At 40.0% G+C, this 18,919-nt stretch overlaps 1 protein-coding gene across 1 annotated transcript; it reads right to left on the bottom strand.

Annotated features, from left to right (window-relative positions):
• Positions 1-11,938: 11,938 nt before the first annotated feature.
• Positions 11,939-15,653, bottom strand: LOC109997567 (neurogenic differentiation factor 2). The gene is made up of 2 exons (XM_020652087.3): positions 15,316-15,653; positions 11,939-13,298 (listed from the first exon to the last, which is right to left on the bottom strand). Exon 2 carries the CDS (start codon positions 13,284-13,286, stop codon positions 12,219-12,221), a length of 1,068 nt encoding a protein of 355 aa, XP_020507743.1. The 5' UTR covers positions 13,287-13,298; positions 15,316-15,653; the 3' UTR covers positions 11,939-12,218.
• Between the last annotated feature and the right edge of the window lie 3,266 nt (positions 15,654-18,919).

Genomic DNA, 18,919 nt, shown 5'->3' with positions numbered 1-18,919 from the left:
CTCAGCAGTTTAATATAAACGATAAACAGGATCCAAATTACAGCCAACCTGCGTTCTCGGATGCCGGCCTGCTCAAGGAACATACAATAAAAAAATAAATAACCCGCTGAACACTGAAAATGACTGTGCTGTGACTTTATTGTGAGCTAACAATGCGTTTTGCCTGTAGCCTCCTCAGGTTCGCCCATCTGGGCATTGTTCGCTCACAGTTAAAGTCACAGTACCCTCGTTTTCAGTGTGCGACAGATTATTTATTTTCTAAATTAATTTCAGTGCTGAAAATTGTGAAAGAGATTGGTTTGATGCTACGGCGACACAGTGATCAAGATTTGGTGTGGTCACAAAAATGACTTTAGTTTGTTTTAGGGAAAGATGATGCTTTGGGTTTATAATATATCTATTGGCAGATATGTTCTCAGTGCAATGTCGTCAAATACCAACATTTTGTCATGACCTTGTTGCTATTAAATGTTGCCATTCCATTGGCTCTGGTGTAACCCATACACGCTCATAACAACTGCTCCGAGTAAGGTAGTTGGAAAAACCATTAGTGTCAGTGTTAAGTAGTTAGAAGTAATAAAACAAACTCAACAGTCTTGGACTTTGAAAGAGGGGGACGGCGTTCCCTGTGGGACTAAATGTCAACATGGAGTTATTGTTCAGACCCCGACCTATTAGGGTTTTCCTATTGTTTAACTTATCAAAGTTGTTCTTTTGCACAAACCTAACCAACAACAACAGACTGCTTAGGTGTTAGAGAAGAACGCTTCTATTAGCATCTGTGAGACATGGAACAGAAGCTAACCCTATGAGTCCAAAGCATACAGACTGTAAATATTAATGCACGAAGCCTGAGTGACGTCTCCCATCTGTTACTGCAGGGGGCTTTGGAGTCCCATCCATAGCAGTCGCCATGCTGGAAATGCTGTCTCACCCAAACTCTCAGTCAACCTAACAACAGGCTAAGAGCTGGATCTGAGGCGGGTTTAAAGCCTCCTGACAAACAGCTACATCGCCCCCGCCTGTCAATCAAGCTCAGCGACGCGCCTCATTGTGGATAACTCTTACCTTTTTAGAAAATCAGAACGGATGAATTCTCAAAAAAGCTGTCTCTGCAGAAAGCTTATTATGACCCCATACCTTTATTCAGGCAATCAAATAAATGCAAGAAGGGGACCATTGTTCAAGTGTGTCGAGCTAAGACACAAGACAAAGTGGAATTATTTATGCAACAAATACCTAAATTAAGTTGAAGACGTAATATTATATATATAATAATATATATGCCCACTAGGCCTGTTGCATGTACTCTACATTGGTATTAAATGTTTAAATAGTAGGTACAAGACATGGTGCAAAGGTGTTGTTTTAAATATTGTCACTATTAATAGCTTTCAGTCCCGTGACTTGTTAAAAGGGATGAAGGAAAACAAGAGCTTAGGGGAGTAGTGGCCACCATTGAACACTCAGTAAAGCTGCAGCACGGGATTGTTAATTTTCCATCCCTTCAAAATGATGCAAGTTTACAACACCTGACAACCTAGCTAACATTTACAAGAAAACATTCACTAGCAATAGCATCAGGATCACTGTCAGACGTCACTGTACGACAGTGTTCTGGTGGAGTAGCATTAGTTAAAAGGCTGTAATATTTTGCTCAAATTAACACAATATTTTATGGCAGCATTAGAAGAAGTCTGTTTTTTAGTTCCCTCATGGGACAGCAGAGCATCTTATAGCATTAATCCACATTCTCCTCTCTAGGTTTCCTTTCTCAGATGGGGTTCTGTAGTAATAAAACAAGGCTTGGCTCCTCATCAGTTATTGCATCTAATTGATCAAGAGCGATCTTTCATTTAGATATAACAAACAAAGCTGTAGACTTGAAACTAGGTGGCAACAAACGACGGGTAACTTCTCCGTAGCGTGAAGCAGTAGAAAGCCTCTCTCGCCTGCCAGGTGGGTGGTTCTATAAATGCATGATGTTCCATGAAAACGATGAACTATGTGGTTTGTCCGTCAGAGATGAACATTTATTAAAAGCACGTCCAGTGTATTTCTTGATTGCAGTTGTACAGATTAAAGGGTACCTTATAAAATAGTAATCTATAGGCGTTTTTTGACCGCAGGTACTTCTTTCATAGTTCTAGGAACTATTAGAACCTTCCCTCTTATTTATTGATTATGCACTGCAGGAACTATGAACTGTTTTAGTTCCTGGAACCCTGTTTAGAGGAACCTTTTTAGCTCCTGCTTCAGAGTAGGCACCATGGCGGTGCAAATGCAGAAATAAGTCCCCATGGTGTGTAGTTCTCAGAGAACTCCCTAGTGGATAGTTCGTCTTCAAAAAATCCCCAGAACTGTTTGGTCAGAAAACACATTATTAGATTAAATATATGTATAAGATGATATATGACAAGTGAAAAGAGGCTCATAAGTGCTTTCATGGTTTCGATGATAGAACTGATAACAAACAAATGCCTCTGTGTTATGCACAGAGGTGGAATGTTGGTGCAGAGTCATTATCTGAGGGAGTAACAGAGATGTAATGGGGGGAAGATGGTGGCAATGTGGGCATGGTCTGAGTGTGTGTGTGTGTGTGTGTGTGTGTAATCTGCTCTGTTTACATGCCGTGCCTCTCATACTTCCACAACGCCATAACGTAACGTAAAATCAAATGCTTGGGCATCAATATTGTTCCCTTGCTCATGCAATGTGTAAATTCAAAGGCTTAATGATGCTGGAACTACGTAACCCAAACTTTGATTACAGCTAGCTGTATCTTCCGGTTTTAAAAAAAGCAGCTAACAATTACGATAAATTACTTTATCGTGTGTGTGTGTTTGTTTCTAGTGCACAGAACCGGTATGAAGACTGTACTCCCTAAGTATTCACTTTATCTACCTTTATGAGGATTTTTTTTAACTAACTTCAGTTCCTGAATGTTAAATGTATATACATGTGATATTTAATATCCTTGTTTTTACTCTAAATTACATGTAGATAAATTTATATTTTGGATTAACAGAAATTGGTGCATAACCTTCAGAATTGTTTGCATTCCTGTGCTTGTTTTTTTTATATATGCATCCATGTTTGCATATGCATGAGCATGTGTTCCATACAAAAATATCTCTCTGCGACCCCCCCCCCAGTCTTTAATTCATTGGATGACCCCCCCCATCCTCTACTCACCCCATATGGAGATGTGAAGTGACAGCTCCTCTTGCACTCCTCTGTTGATAATCTCTCTTAATCTGAGGACGCAGACGTGGACTGATATGTCGATGCCTTGTCTCAAGGCTGCCACCGGGACTCACACTCCACTTTGTTTACTTCTTCTTAGGATCCAAAGAGGGGTCGAGGGAGACGGAGCAGCAGACAAAAAGAGAGGGGAGAGGGGGTGAGCATAAATTGGAGGGAGGGATGTAAAGGAAGAGGAGAGAGTGGAGAATAACCCTGGGGAAATTATTTCAGGTATGAGGGAGGCGGTGACATATATAGTTTTCAAATCTTATATAATTGTGTTTATAACAACACCAACTAATTACCAAAACATGGTTTCTAGTTGTAAGTCAGTTACTGCTTTATATAATACACACAGCCCCTATTTTAAATCCTTTGCAAATTCATTGTAATGAGGAAAAAAAGTGATTAGCAATTATTATCCCAGAATGCCCTATATCTATGCCCAGGACTGTGTCATTCTAACAGTATAAAATAAGCAATTCACATAGTAACACATGTTCAAAGTGTTGAACTTACTTATAGAGATATTTTTCTTAGAAACAAAGTCCTCAAGCTGTAATAACAACCAACTCATTCTAGTCATGCATTAACTATTACTGTTGTCTATTAATGTACAGCACATAAACTACAACTGAAAGAAATGTTTCACTGCTGTCTGTGGTGGCTTGTTTCATATTCTAATTTAACGCTTCTCGTAGACGTCTACAAAATTGCCGAATTTTTAATGCATTTAACAAGAATTGACCAAACATTGAGAAACATTTTTCAAAAAATGATTAAACAAATTGAAGTCTATTTTCACGTAAATAATAAGGCATGGCTTAAAAAAAACAAAAGGGATGTAACGTTCTCTGGTCCCTTTTTGATCAAAGACTACATAACTGGTGTGCAACATATGCACAAATATACACATGGTCAAATGCACACTTAGAGGTCAGACCCACACAAAGTCAAAACCTGTGGGAGGCTGCGAAGTCAAGGCCAGCGACTAAAGAGATGCATGCGAGTGTTTGTGTTGTGTGTGTGCGTGTGTGTGTGTGTGCGTGTGCGCATGTGCATGTTTTTGAGCATCTGCACGTGTGAGGGACACTGTGGTCGTCCCTGTATGTGTGAGTGAGTGTTTAAATTCAGTGACAGCTGTTCATTAGTCTATTACAACCCCACATTGCTGATTCCTCAAAGCAGCAGAAAGGGATGCTGCTGATGGTGACGGCACATACTCTGCAGGAAGGACGAGACACATTTTATATCCAAGCTACAGAAAAACAGACATGTTTTCTGTTTTGTTTTTATGTCAGGTTTTCATTTGTAATTTCTAATTTGTACGATTTAATGTTAGAAAAAGGTTGTTTTTTTTTTAATCTTACTGACGGGCAGATGAGGCAGCAGTCACTTTAATTTATTTGGTTTCAGTTTCTGTAGGTGTTGCTGCTTCTTATATGTCCAAGTCAAGTAACAGTGCATTAAACTTTGCATCTATAACTGGTGATAGTGTTCATATTCACCACTATAATAGATTTGCTGTGTAGTGTACATCTGGGAGTTTGTGGAGTGTGAGTTGGAAATCAGAGGGACATATGGACAGTGGACAGCCTGGGTCTAATTCACTGAACTTTAAATCACGTCTGCACACCTGGCAGACACTTACAGTACTTCCTCTACATGCCTTTAGGTAGTTGCAGTCAAATGCTTTCAAATAGAAATATTAAATTACACTATATAGGGGGGAAAGTTTACGTTACATTTTTAAGCAACTACTCTTTATTACAATTGTTCTATGTAAAGCTCATTTTATTGAAGAGTGTATCGCAGTGTACACATTTATAAAGTTAGTGTCAAGTTGGAGCAAACAGAGCAAGAGAATATTAGAGCTTATGTAATAGTCTGGAGAGACGACTTGTCCTCACGTTCCTCTCCTTTCCTCCCTCATCAGATTCCTTTGAGGAAACGCCTTGATCTGTTTTTGTTTTTCACCTACATGACATTTTTCGCTATATTTAACCATGTTGAACACAAACAGCAGCAGTCAATCATCCATATATTGATTTTAATATTTAAAAGTAACTTAAGGCAATAACAACACAATTTCAGGAAGGTTGCTAATTTTGTAAATAAATCAAACTTAGCAGTAATTCAAAGTTTACATCCAGAATAATTAAGAGCCATATTTTGCAAAAAAGGGATGAATCATTTAAGGTTTTTTTCTTTTGCATGCATTTGTCGTTCCCAAATTACCTGAATGTCTCAAGATTGGTCATGTTAAGCTCTTTTAATATTTAGATAATCGTACAGCCTCTTAGACATAATATTCCATTATGTAGGATTATGCAAAAGAAGTTTAGGTGAAATGAAGACTTCAGAAAAGTCTGGCAACTTTGACAATGTTTGATTAATTCAGAGAAAATGTATCTGTTCACTTTTTTTTTTTAAGCTGGGAGGAGAATCGAACCCGTCAGTCATCAGAACACCTGTCTAATATTAGAGCGATCACCTCGACACCACTAATGAACCTGCACATGCTACCATCCATACAGTGCTCGTAACACAACACTTGCATCTTAACAGTAAGCTTGTAATGAACTGTAAATATTAAACCTAACAGTATGTGGCAACTATGTCACACTGTTTCATCAGAAAAGAATATGATGGCAACAATAGGGAGCATCTGCGCTCAAAAGTCTCACTATTTCACATGTTTTCTATCACGCAGCACCACTTAATCTAATCTAAGTAAACATCAGTCCTTTTTGCATTTAAAACGTTTATATTTTATAGATTTATGAGTTGAGCAGCTGTTATTACTTGTCATTTTGCCCGCGTCAGACCCAGGCTCTACTACACTTTGCTTTAAAGAAGGGAACAATTTTCAGTTTGTTTTGTTAAATACATCAAAATGTACTCTGCAATGACAGAAGTACACACTGAAAGAAAGTAGTTCAAGAGTGGAAGCTGGAAATAGTGTGTGTGTATGTGTGTGTGTGTGTGTGTGTGTGTGTGTATGTGTGTGCATGTGGGTGACCAGCGATGGAGGAGCTCGGCGAGGAGGGTGTGATGTTCTTTAAGAAGTTGTTAGCTAGAAGTGACCATGTGCCATGAGTGAGAGAAACTGTAGAAGAAGAAAGTAAAAGAGAAGAGAAGAGGAGAAAAGGTGAAGAAAAAAAAGTGCTGGAATTGGAAAGTGCTGTGCAGGAAAAATAAATCACATCGTGTGAGTTTACGAGTGGGATGAAGCAGGGCTGGTGAAGATTATTTGGGGGGGGGGGATAAAGGGCAAGCAGAGGAAGCAGGGTATAACAAAAAGAAGCAAAGATGCCAGGGAAGAAGTGGAGACAGTGGGAAAGAGGGGAGAAAAGGAGCAGAGGAGCGAGGGCAATGAGCTGGATTGAATACCATCTGACAGGTCCAGCTGGGAGTTTGCCCACCCCGCAGCACCGCAAAACCCCTCAATATGGAGGCCAATTACTGCTGCCCGCGTGACCGTGGCATGGCAGCATCAGAGATGCAACCCTCCTCCTCTCTCCAGCTCCCTCTTCCTCCCCTCCTTGTTTCCTCACCCCCCCTAAAAATAAATAAATAAATAAATAAAAAAAACACTCCCACCATCTGTGCAGAGTGACAACAACCTCTATACCCTAGCTGTGCACTGCACACACACACACACACACACACACACACACACACACACTTGGGGCAATCACACACATCAAACATGACAAATACTCATTCATGCGCATATGTGCTTTTTTTTCACCCCAAATCAAGTCTTTATGATATCACTGCTATTCTTTCTCTCCCTTTTTTTAAAACAAAAAAACCACTGTGAGGTCTGATATTCACACCTTCTACATGTTTTATTACTTGTAACACACAAAGACAGTTTGTCACAAGCAGGGAATTCTGGGAGTACAATCACACAATTACATACACACACACACACACACACACAATCACAACCACCATTGTTCCACAGATGCAGTGGAATTTCACCCCATGCCAGCTCTATCTCTCTACTAACAGAGTTGGGCGTGGCGCTCAGGCTGGCAGGATGGTGCTGGTGGTGATTGTGGGAGGATGCAGCTATTCAGAGTAGGTGGATGAGCATGATACGGTGGCACCTAATGCCCATTGTTGGAGGTGACTCCCAGATTTAACATGTGCAGCCAAAAGCTTGTCGTAGTGTGTTTTTTTTTGCGGTGCTCTTCAGGTGTGTTTGTTAAAGGGTTGTTTCAGACAAAAATAAGTTGGATGTATTGAATGTAGAGCTTTCTTCTGTGACCTCACACACACACACACACTTTTATCACTTATCTTCAATATATGCATTCTTGCCTTGATGTTTCTTTAAATCTGATTTTCACCTCTGCCAACCTCATGTCCTGCAATACTAATGACTCTCAGCTATTTACATGCAGTGATTACACTCCTGAAATATTTTTTTTCCAAGATTAATCCCAAAATAATTAATTCCATAAATGTGCACCTAATCTGATAAATGGCTGTAAAAACTGTCCAGATGGAGATTTATTTACTGTAGGTCTGGGCCTACTTTGTGTTGTTGTTTCTACTGTGCTGCAGTTTAAGCAGATCATGTTTGACGTTTTTTTTTTTTTTTTTTTCAAATGGAGCTCTGCACCGGATTATTTAATTACAGTGATTGCATGGTATTTTATAATAAAACACTCATTGGAATAATTACGCTTGAATAGGATCCCAGTTAATTGATTTTATGGGCTTTAGTTACGTTATGTAAGCACATTTGTCACAGATATTATAATGACCATATAGCATTACATGACGATCTCAGCCAAAATAGGCTACACCTCGAAATGAAGAATTATCTATTCCTTTAATTTAAGATCCATGCAGGCACCACAGGGTTAAAAATTCAAGTTAAAATTTTCATAACGTTTTCGTTATTTTATCCACGTAGGCCTATTGAAGAAAATACTGAATGAAAGCCTTAAAATAAATTAGACTATAGGGTTTTAATTTAGAAGCTTTGGATGTAGCCTAAATAATATATATATATATATACCCAATATATATATATATATATATATTGTGGACCGAAAATTGAGATTAAAGTTTTCAAGACTGCCGCAGAAAGGAATGACAGGACTAACAAAACTCCTCTTTAACCTCGCACAAGTGTTCAATTAGTTTCACGCGTTGGCCCCTCCGCAGTCTCGTGCAAATGTGCGTGACCGGAAGTGAAACAACAACAAACAAACAAACAAACAAAAAAAAAAGTCTATTGGTCCGACAGCGCGTGCGGACACTCGGCCTCCTTTAACGGCGGAGAATAATGAACAGATGCTGAGTGAATTAGGAAAGAAATACTGGGTCCCTCCCACAAGGGCCACTTTGGCAGGGGCCGCCTGGCTGCCACGTGGCGCAGCTGGCACCGGCTCGGTGACGGTGGTGGGCTTTTGCTGGTCTTTGGCTTTACTGGTGCTCAGACATTTAGCGACTTGGCACGAGCTCCGCCATCAGACCCTCTGCCAGCCGCCGCCCCTCTTCACTTAGAAAAGTCCACCGACTCACTGAGAGGTTAGAGCCGGAAAGCAGATCAGAGATGAGGCTCTCACCTTAACCTCCGAGGCCCGTCCTTTACCCGGGACCGCGAGATTACAGAGACCACTAACACTGGAATATAATCCGCGAGTTATCACACATGCAGGGTTTTATAAAATGAATTTATTCTGAAACACTGAAATGTTTAAATAATTAAATGACTGAACATTGATAGGAACAATCATCCACTCCTACAAGTGTCCTTGTTGCAGGTAGGCTGTTTCTCGGCTGGGTTTAAAAAAAAAAAAATACAAATAAAAAAATACAAATGAAATCGCCAAATGAAAAGCCCGATCCTGTAATTTCAAAATAAAATCGAATATCAAACCTTTTTTTTTTTTTTTAAACTGAAAGAAACATTTTACAAACTATAATAACCTGTGGCTGATCTAAAATATCACACTGATTAACGTGAGTTATACCTCGTGAAAAAATGGTTGACCTTAAAGGATGAAAAGAGATTATAACTGCCTCTAAATTATTTATATTTATTAAGAATTGAACTACAGTATATTTGGGGTTTTCATTTTGGTGAGGGAAAACTTAATGTCAATTTCTTGTAATTACACACATGTTAGCCTTCCTAAAAACAAAACAAAAGTATTTATAACCAATTTATCTTTCAGGCTAATAGTGAATTATCATAGATATATTGTCAATGTCACAGAAGAGTAAAGCTGTTATTTAGGTTAAAAAGTAAGATGACAAAATTGACATATTCACACATTTAAACATCTTTGTTACAAGTTTAAGGGAGCTATTTGCTTTTCTGCCAGATAACTTTCATCCTCTCCATCCATTAACTTTTTAGTTTAGTTTATTATTTATCTTTAAATATTATCAGGTTACCATTTGGTTTGTGTTTTTAATATCTGATGCATGGTTAATGTGAATGTGTTTCCATGCATTCATGTATGTGTCCACGATGTTATCTCTGGACCCCCTTATTTCAAACCAGCGGGCCGTTGACTCACCTGATTGTGCACCTGCAGCTCTAACACTGCTGCCCACAGCCAGATGGGCCTTTTTAGAGAAAACAATTCAGCCAATGTAAAAAGAAAATATTATCACCAGGATTATTTGATAAGTGTAATAGCTTGCCGTAGAATTTGCTCACATGTCTTCTGCTCCTTTTTTTTTCTCTCCCGGGTCAGTGCTGGATAGGACGATTTGCACCCTGTGGTGCCCGGTGCTGATTTCCCCTGGACGTCCTCAGTAACATATGGGACCCAGGGCAGAGGTCCAAACAGGGAGCCTGCTCTCACTATTTGAGAAAGCAATAGTGATTTGATGTACCTTAAAAAAAACTCAAACGTTAACTTAAATTGTCAAATGAAGACATAGTTAAAATAATAAAAAAGCAGAACAGTAATAAGCATCAATTTGTCTTTTTGAACAGCCTGTATTCATTCTTCAAAAACACAAATGAACGGGTTGAGTGAAGATTAGTTTGAAACTTGATTTTTATTACTTAATGTTAATTGGTTTTAAAAAGTGAATGCTTTTGAAAGCTTGTACTTATTTAGTCATTTTGATTAGTGCTGATATTAAATCTTTATGTCAGTATTATAATTTGTCACAAAAAAAACTATTATCTCCACTCAGCTGAGAGTCTGACAGGTCTCAGTCTGACTCAAACTGTGCTGTTATGATCAGACCCACGACTTCCATCACTGTGCTGGAAAAAAAACAAAAAACAATAGAGCCCTTTGATATAAAATCTAACTGATTATGTTCAGCATTTCAACTGTTATTTTTTGTCTCTTGTTGGGAGTGACCGAGGCCTTTTGTTCACCTACTAACTCATCACAGCACATCATAAAATGTGTGTGAAGTGTTTGAGTTAAAGAACACACACATTACAAAACAAAGGTAAAAAAAAGATCAATCCAAGCATCACACTGCCTTTTAATCCGGCTTCTAAGACTGTGTTTGTTTCAGAGAGTGCAGTCAAGTAAAAACCATTTATGTGTGCTGATAAGTGAGAACATTTTGTTGATTGTATCAATGCTCCAAACCCTCCAGCCTGGATTTTGTTTTCTCTTACAACAAACTCAAATGATCTGTTGTAGGTTCTCAGTGGCTGTTCACTCATTAAGAGGTCTGGAGTTTTGTTTCGTCGGTTGTTATAATTCATGGGTGTGTGTGCCAATGCATACTACCCATTTGCTGCTGTGCAGCAAACCTTCTAAATCTCAATAATTTAATAATGACACAACAAGTCTGATGGTGCATACCTTTTGCACGGTTTTGAAGGATGCAGCCCTTACGTTGAGGTGGTCTAATTAACAAGGTTTAAAGCTTCATTTAATTCCAAGATGGAAGGTACGATTAAATTACCTGATTAAGATTGTTTATTTATTATTATTACTGGAGCATACAGTTCATGTTTGAATTTTTTTTTTATTTGTGTGTGTGTGTGTGAATCCAATGTCTCTGATTTCTGAATCTTAACTGTCACAAAGTCAGTGTTTGATTATTCAAATGAAAGAATGTTGTCAAGTTTAACATCAATTATTGGAGCTCTCTAAAATACACTACTTCTACTTCAGACCTTTATCTTGTCACATTATTTTGGGTATCTGTTTTATTCTCCATATTCTTCATATGAATCAAATTAATTTAAATAATGTTCTGTGTGTAATGAGCCTCCTGCTATCATGACTCTACGCATCACTGTATTACTTTATATAGAAGTAAATTCATTCTTATTTTGAGATGTTCACACAATTCACACATGAATGAAGAATAAATAAGGTGAAATTAAAAACGGAATTATAATAAATATTACCTTAGACCAAAACTAAGCAAAATAAAAGTTTACATGATAAGTGTAACACTGAAGACTTTACACCCTCCAGACAACAAAACCTTTAATGCTGAATGTTTTTCAACATGCCAGTTAAGACTACTATCTTAATTACTTTTCTATTCGATTATTTTTATTTACTTTTAAAAAAATGTCTTGTCATCACTTCTTTCTAACATTTTTTTTTTTTTTTTTATCATTTTGCAAGTATAGGCCATTTTTAAGATGATCTAATCACTTCTTTAGGCCCACACAGCCCGAAGTTAAAGTCGCCCTGATGTCAGAAAAAGATTATTTTCAATCATATCACACAATTATAAAACACTTTATTTCTGCTGTTTGTGTCATAACATGTTTGGCCTGTACATGGTTTATGCCAGTTGCACTCATTCTGCATACAGGAGATTGCTGCAGTGCACACACTTTGATAGGATGTAACACAGTATAGGGATGACATCAGTAGAATACAGAAGGAAATCAGGGGACTTTGTCTGCCTCCTCCTTCCAGAAGCTTCTCTTGTTCCACAAACAATATTACACATTTTGGGATTGTCACTTTAAGGTCTACAGGTCTGATTGAAAGGGCTCAGTTATGGAAAAAAGCGTTAAGGTCCTCATACGGGGGCGCCCTGTCGTGGTGCAAATGCACATCGTGGAAAGGTGGAATGTTTTCGGAGTGCGCACCTGCACTGCGCGCACCCGTAGGCCCGAACGGGATGCTGTGGCTGGGCCGGGATGTGGTCAGTCCGGTGTAATGCATAGAGTAATGATAGTTCCTGTCCGTGTCAGAGGACTCCTGCTGCCTCCCGGACATCCCGCCATTCAGGCAGACGGGTGGGCTGTGCTGGCCCTCGTAGTCCGGGCTGTTATAGTCAGGGGACGTCCCACCCGGGGGATACGCACCCTCGTACCCAGAACCATAGGAATGGCTCCGCATATTAATTGCACCGGATCCGGGCTGGTAGTGTGGACTGGAGAGGCGGGAGCAGCGGTAAGAGTAGGGATGTACAGAGAAAGGAGAGGTGGGCATGTGGAAGCGGGCACCCTCTGAGCATGGCTCAGTTAGGAAGTTCCTGGTGTTGAGCTGCAGACATCCTGCCACCAGATTAGTGGTGGGCTGGGACAGGCCTTTGCACAACATCTGCACGTAGGTCACTACATCTGGACGTTTCCCGTTGCGTAAAATCTCCCCAAGCGCTAAAATATAATTCTTGGCCAGCCTCAGAGTCTCAATCTTGGACAGTTTTTGCGTTTTGGAGTAACATGGCACCACTTTGCGCAGGTTGTCCAGCGCTGAATTCAAGTCGTGCATGCGCGTGCGCTCCCTCGCGTTCGCCTTCATTCTGCGCACCTTGGAGCGCTCCACGCGCGCCGCCGTCATCTTGCGTTTCTTTGGGCCGCGCTTCTTGGGTTTGTCTCCACCGTTCTCATCATCGCACTCCTCTTCCTCGGCCTCGTCATCGTCATCGTCGTCGTCGTCGTCGCCGGCCATCTCGGACTCTGCTCGGCTGCTGCCTTCCAGCGGCTCGTCCAGGTCGTCGTCGTCGTGCTCGTCGTCCTTGGCTTTGCAGTCCTCGCTCTCATTGTCCTCCGCCCAGTCGGCCGCCAGCCTCTGGACGTCCGGTAGCACCTCGCTGAACAGACGGCTCAACATCGTGCAAGCAACCTGCAAAGAGACACATGGTGGAGCTTTAGGACTGTTTGCCACTCTGCTGCTGCTCATGCACCCACAGGTGCGCTGTCACAGAGCCTGCCTATAGCGATGTCACCAAGGCCGTAATGTTGTGTATGTCCCTCACACAGGGGGAAATATACTAAGTGTGTTTTAAACGTCCAGTAATTGTTTAATCGAATGACTGATTCAGACGAGAAAATGTCCTTATTCGTGTTTACACCGGTTTTTTTTTTTTCCTACAACGTAAAAGCGTTTCTTTCATCTTTTAATGAATAAATCAGGACAATAAATGCTCCTCAAAATCCGTATGTCTGATGTATGTTTATCTCGAGAAATAGCCTTCTGATTAAAATGTTGTCACCTTACGTGTCACATAAAAAAAAAATCCCAATTCAGGTTTAATTTAAAAAAAGATCAAATATATGACTAAAGAACGGGTTCACTGAGGCCTGAAAACGTGTAAGCCTTGAAAGCTTTGTTTTTTTTAAATTGGTGTTATATTGTACCTCATTTGGATATTGTTTAAAGAAAGATTACTGAAAGAATGCATACTCGTCTTTTGTTTTTTTTTGTAATGTTTTTAATCTGTCACTTTTATTGACAAAGAGCAACAGAGTGGATGTCCCCTCGGCCTCTTCATGAGCCTCGCTCTCTTGTCCACCCGCAGTCCCCGTACAGGGAGCGGTGCTGCTGGCCTGTCTCAGTTCGGCCTCCAGGGACGCATTAAGGGCGCGGGTCCCTCCGTCCAATAAATTACAGATCTGGAGGAATTCCAGCACAGCCAGACAGGCCGCACTCCGGACAACCCATACATCCGAATGAACCGAACAGGTTATTCTAGAATCTGCTTTCGAGAAAATGTATTCAAAAAACATCCCTACAGATGATTCCTGTAACTTAAAAAGGAACATCATTATCATTGTTGAAATATATCTGAAAGTGCAACACAACAATAACTATTTTTGAAAAAAAGCGCTCCTGTTGGTTCCTCAAGCCAAATCAATAACCCCTCGTGAGACCTCGAAGGCCACGAAATTGAACATTTTCAATAGCTTATTAAGGTCTGAGATCAAGACATGGAGTGTGTTTTAGATGTCACCCCATGTTAACCTTCTTGACTTTATCAACTAGCCTTATTCCTTTCTTTGATTTGGCTTAAATCTGCATTTAAAAAAAAAATCAAAAAAAATCAAAAAAATCAAAGTCGTATTCAAATCGCAGGCCAGTTTTAATGAAATATTTGCACATCTCTGTTACTTTAAAACTCCACATCCATATTTGAAGTAATCCAATTCAAAATCATTATAAAATCTGTGATGTTTCAACATTTCCCAGGTTTTTCCAGAATGCACTGAGCTCAGCTGTGCAGGTGGAGCCCAAGGACTTCATCTTTTTTTTCTAATCTTGTAAGCACAATGTAATTAATGCCAACCAATACCTTGTCAATTAGCCTGTGTGTGTCTGTGGAGAATTCAACCCCCACCGTGCTGTGAGACACACACGCACGCTCACCAACACCCCCCCCCCCCCACACACACACACACACACACATACACACACTCATAATTACACACACACACACTCTAACATCTTGATGTTTTTTAATGTACAATTTTGCCATAAACTTCAATATAAATGTGCTCCCAAGCTTAATATTGACAATAATGCAAAATAAGAAGAAGATGGTGAAGAAGATACATCAGTGCCAGAGTAGCCCTTTTCTGTCTTATCTATTTAAACAGAATACACTCAAAGTAAATGTATCAATTGATTACTCCAGTAAACGATTAAAGGGCTATTTGATAAAACCAACACTTAAAAACCGCCTGAAGAAGAGCGTTAAATCTGTCTGATCACGTCGCATCATGAGAGAAAAACGCATTGAAAAACCATCCCTGATTTGATCATTATCTCTCCGTCTTGTCCTTCAGGCGTTCAAACAAAGACAAAATTGTAACATTGATCTTCATCTGATGGTGAAGTTTAATTGTAAAATGTTTGAACCTACCTCCGTGATGGAGCTCAGTGACGGGGTGAAGCAGGTTTGTTTACACCATCTCTCTCTGGGTGGGCATCACATCCACACGCCCTGCATGCGCGGATGCTTTTGCAGGAGGAGACGATCTAGATCTATGTTTCTTCTCTCTCTCTCTCTCTCTCTCTCTCTCTCTCTCTATCGCTCTCTCTCTCTCTCTCTCTCTCTCTCTCTCTCTCTCGCTCTCTCTCTCTCTCTCTCTCCTTCTTCACCTTCTTCTTCTGCTGCTGCTATCCTGAGCCCGCTGAATGCGCGGAGGGGATCCGTGCATGTGGCACCTCAGAGGCAGGACTGGGTGGGTTACATACCAGCTCTGATGCCAGGCCCATATGGCTGGCACGTCATTGGCAAGAGCCATCACATGAGAGCCGGTGATTGACATGCGGCCGCATTCACAGAGACTGGCTTCCCCCCGGGGGAGAGGGACTCGCCATCTGTCACCGAGCTGAAAGAGAAAATGGAATAAGGAGTGAATGGCACAAAAAACACAAACTGGATTGGAAAAAGCTTCTGTAAGCCTCCATCTTTGGGAGAAACGGGGTTAATCTCATGGAAGGTTTAGGCAAACAATCCCTTTACGAGAAATAATTATCACAATCCTATAATGATTAATTTTAGAATGATAGCGTTCTCATATCATTGAATTGTTAGAGGATTACACATAGGATATGACTTTTACAGATAAGGAAATTCTCATTAATGCAAATAATCCGTAGAGGAAGTAATTCATTTATTGCTATATGAAATAACGAGAACAATTAAGATAATCCCGGTAGAAGTATTTTGAAGCGAAATAAAGGAAATTCATACAACGTAACAATATAACACAAAGGGCCCGGGATAAATAAGGGACCGGCAATAAAGATCAGAGTCAGGGTGCAATTGCCTAAACGAGTCAATTGAACTGAGCCAAGCGAAGCGTCTTGGTCCGGGTTGCCAGGTTGGCACAGGTGCACGTGGGCGGGCTCGTGCCAAAGGTGGCAGAAGCACAGATTGCGGAGAGGGGCCAGAGGATGGGGCAGGACAGGAGTGAGGAGAGAGAGAGAGAGAGAGAGAGAGAGAGAGGAAGAGGGGGACAGAATAAGAATGACGAAATAGAAAGGGGGAAGGTTTACCATCACAATAATGTTGTACAGTTTCTGATTATCAATGTTTGAAGATTGTTAGATCAAAGTCTTTCTGGTTGTCCAGCCCAATCGTTTGCTAATGAAGATGTGCTGTAGAACCAGGGCCTCAACACAACAAGTGTATGTGTGTTCACCGTAACTGCTTATGTAAGTTTGAGTTTCGATTTCTTAGTCCAAAAAGTCCGATTTTCGATGCAAATTGTTCTTAAAATGCATTTTTTTTAAATAACAATTTCATGACTAACAGTCAAATTATAAGTCTATTTAATTTAACATTGCATCATTAATAAAATTGAGCACAAAATATCGAAAGGGCTGATGACGTATTAAAATTTCTCAGTTATTCAATATTTATTTAAAATGTTGTTTTCTTCTCTGGTTTTTGAGGTGTTCTTGTTTGTTCCCTACATAAAGCGATAAACTGTTGACATGCACAAAGCTCTTGTTAGTGTGGTATTTTTCAAATGATTAACAAAAAACTGACTTTTAAATAAACTGTATTAATAGGGTTAACAGCGTAAGCCCAAATAGTCATCTTAATTCTGTTGACATATTCAGTGTCTTTAAAAAAAAAATGTAGAGGTCAAGACTAGTTTTGAAGTTAAAGCCCAATGTGGAACCCAATTTTAATGTCATTATTCATCATTCATCTTTTTTTTAAGCAACCATTAAATATGCTGTAAGATAATGTTGCTCTGCTCATTAACAATCAATTACATGGCAGGGGCAAGGAGTCTCCCTTTGAGTTTCCATAAGCTTATTGTTGGTGACATCTAGTGGTAAACTGGTAAAAGTGCATGGAGTCAGGAAAACAAATCTGACTAAAGCTATTTTCACACACAGGCACAACATTCCTAAAAATGTCCCCACATATTCGGGATGAGCTCCATCTGTAAACACACAGGGGACAATAAAGTGTATCGTATCGTAAATGGGTGAGTTTATCAGCCCCACCTTTACATAGACAGCCCCTCTTGTAAACTTTCTGCGTGAAGTCTGGGTGAGCCAATGTGTGAAGGCAGCAGAAATATTCAGAAATCGAGAGATGGAGGGTAATCGTGTGTGTATCGCGTGACCAGTGTGAATATGTCTAATTACATTTAACATTGATATACTGTCATCAAAGAATGTCATCATAGTGTCCCTCTGATGCTTTGCTCTTATTCTGATGCATTGTTGCTTCAAGGGTAGCTGGATTGAATATTACTGCATGGGGGCTTTTATGGTCTCATCCCATGGCTCATTTTAGAAGTAGTTGCAGGGGGGGGGACATTACAGTGATGTCACCCTTTAAAATGGATGTTTTGAATAATATATGGACAGGCGTTATGGATGCGTTAGTCTACTAATAAACTCCAAAAAAATGTTGGGTCAAAAACACCTCAACTTTCACCTTCTGGGTCACGATGGGACAGAAAAAACACAGGGGGCTTGACAGTCAAAAAAAAAAAAAAAAACAGCTAGGTAACAAATACCCCAGGTTTCCCCTCCCTCCATAGGTCGCTACCCTGGGATAGTTTTGGCAGATGTGGGGTTGTTGTGCCTTTTAAACCCTGAATGCTGAGTTGTTGAAATAACCCAATGTATCCTCAATGTTGGGTTAAATTTTCAGTCGTTGCAATCAACATCAAATATGCTGCTAATACATTAATGATACAAAGTTGAAGCGATTCGTATCCAAAAATCTTGCTCACTAAACAGCGACTTCAACAGCTCTTCTTTACCTAAACTTTATCATCCAGGTCTACTCCCTCCCACCAACATACTCTCTGCCAATGAAAGGCATCTGATCTGAAGTCTCTAGTCTCTAGTCTCTAGACTCTTCTATTCTGTCGCCCCCCGGTGGTGGAACAAACTACCAAACTATTCGATCTGCAGAGCTCTTTCATGAACACCTATCCACTCAATGATGATTTTGATGTTTGATGTAGTTGAGGACGACAGCCTCCAACTGAGCTAAACCAGTTCCCTTAGGCCTTAATACTCTGGGCTGTCAAGAAAACCAAACTTGGAGGTTAAAGTTAACCCTTATGCTGGGTTGAATATTACCCATACACTAGGTTGTTGATATCACCCAAGCTCTAGGTGATTTTAACCTCAGTGCTTGGATGAATATTACCTATACACTGGGTTGTTAGATAACCAAACCTAGGTGTTTACTTAAATAGTATTTCTGGTTTGATAAAACCCAAAGATAGCAATTAAAGCTTTTCACTGTTACCCAACATATAGAGGGTGAATCAACCACATTTCTGGTTAAGATATTACTGCAGGGGTCATGTGTTTCTTGTGTCATTGTCTTGCTCGTTTTATAATTAAAAGCAGCTATCAAAGAAAAAATGACAGCGTTGTGACCCTGAAAAATAAGACTCTGATATTTTGTGTATGTGTGCGTTATTCAAGGGTAAAATACTTTTGCTTAATACATTTTTCTCTCCCATCGTTTGTTC

The sequence above is a fragment of the Labrus bergylta genome, chromosome 21, assembly GCF_963930695.1.
Source record: "Labrus bergylta chromosome 21, fLabBer1.1, whole genome shotgun sequence".
In the NCBI taxonomy this organism is placed as follows: Eukaryota; Metazoa; Chordata; class Actinopteri; order Labriformes; family Labridae; genus Labrus; species Labrus bergylta.
This window is presented reverse-complemented; position numbering and strand designations above follow the sequence as displayed.

Coding starts and splice junctions, on each gene's coding strand:
- LOC109997567 (XM_020652087.3), bottom strand. CDS start 13,286: ATGTTGAGCCGTCTGTTCAGCGAGGTGCTACCGGACGTCCAGAGGCTG.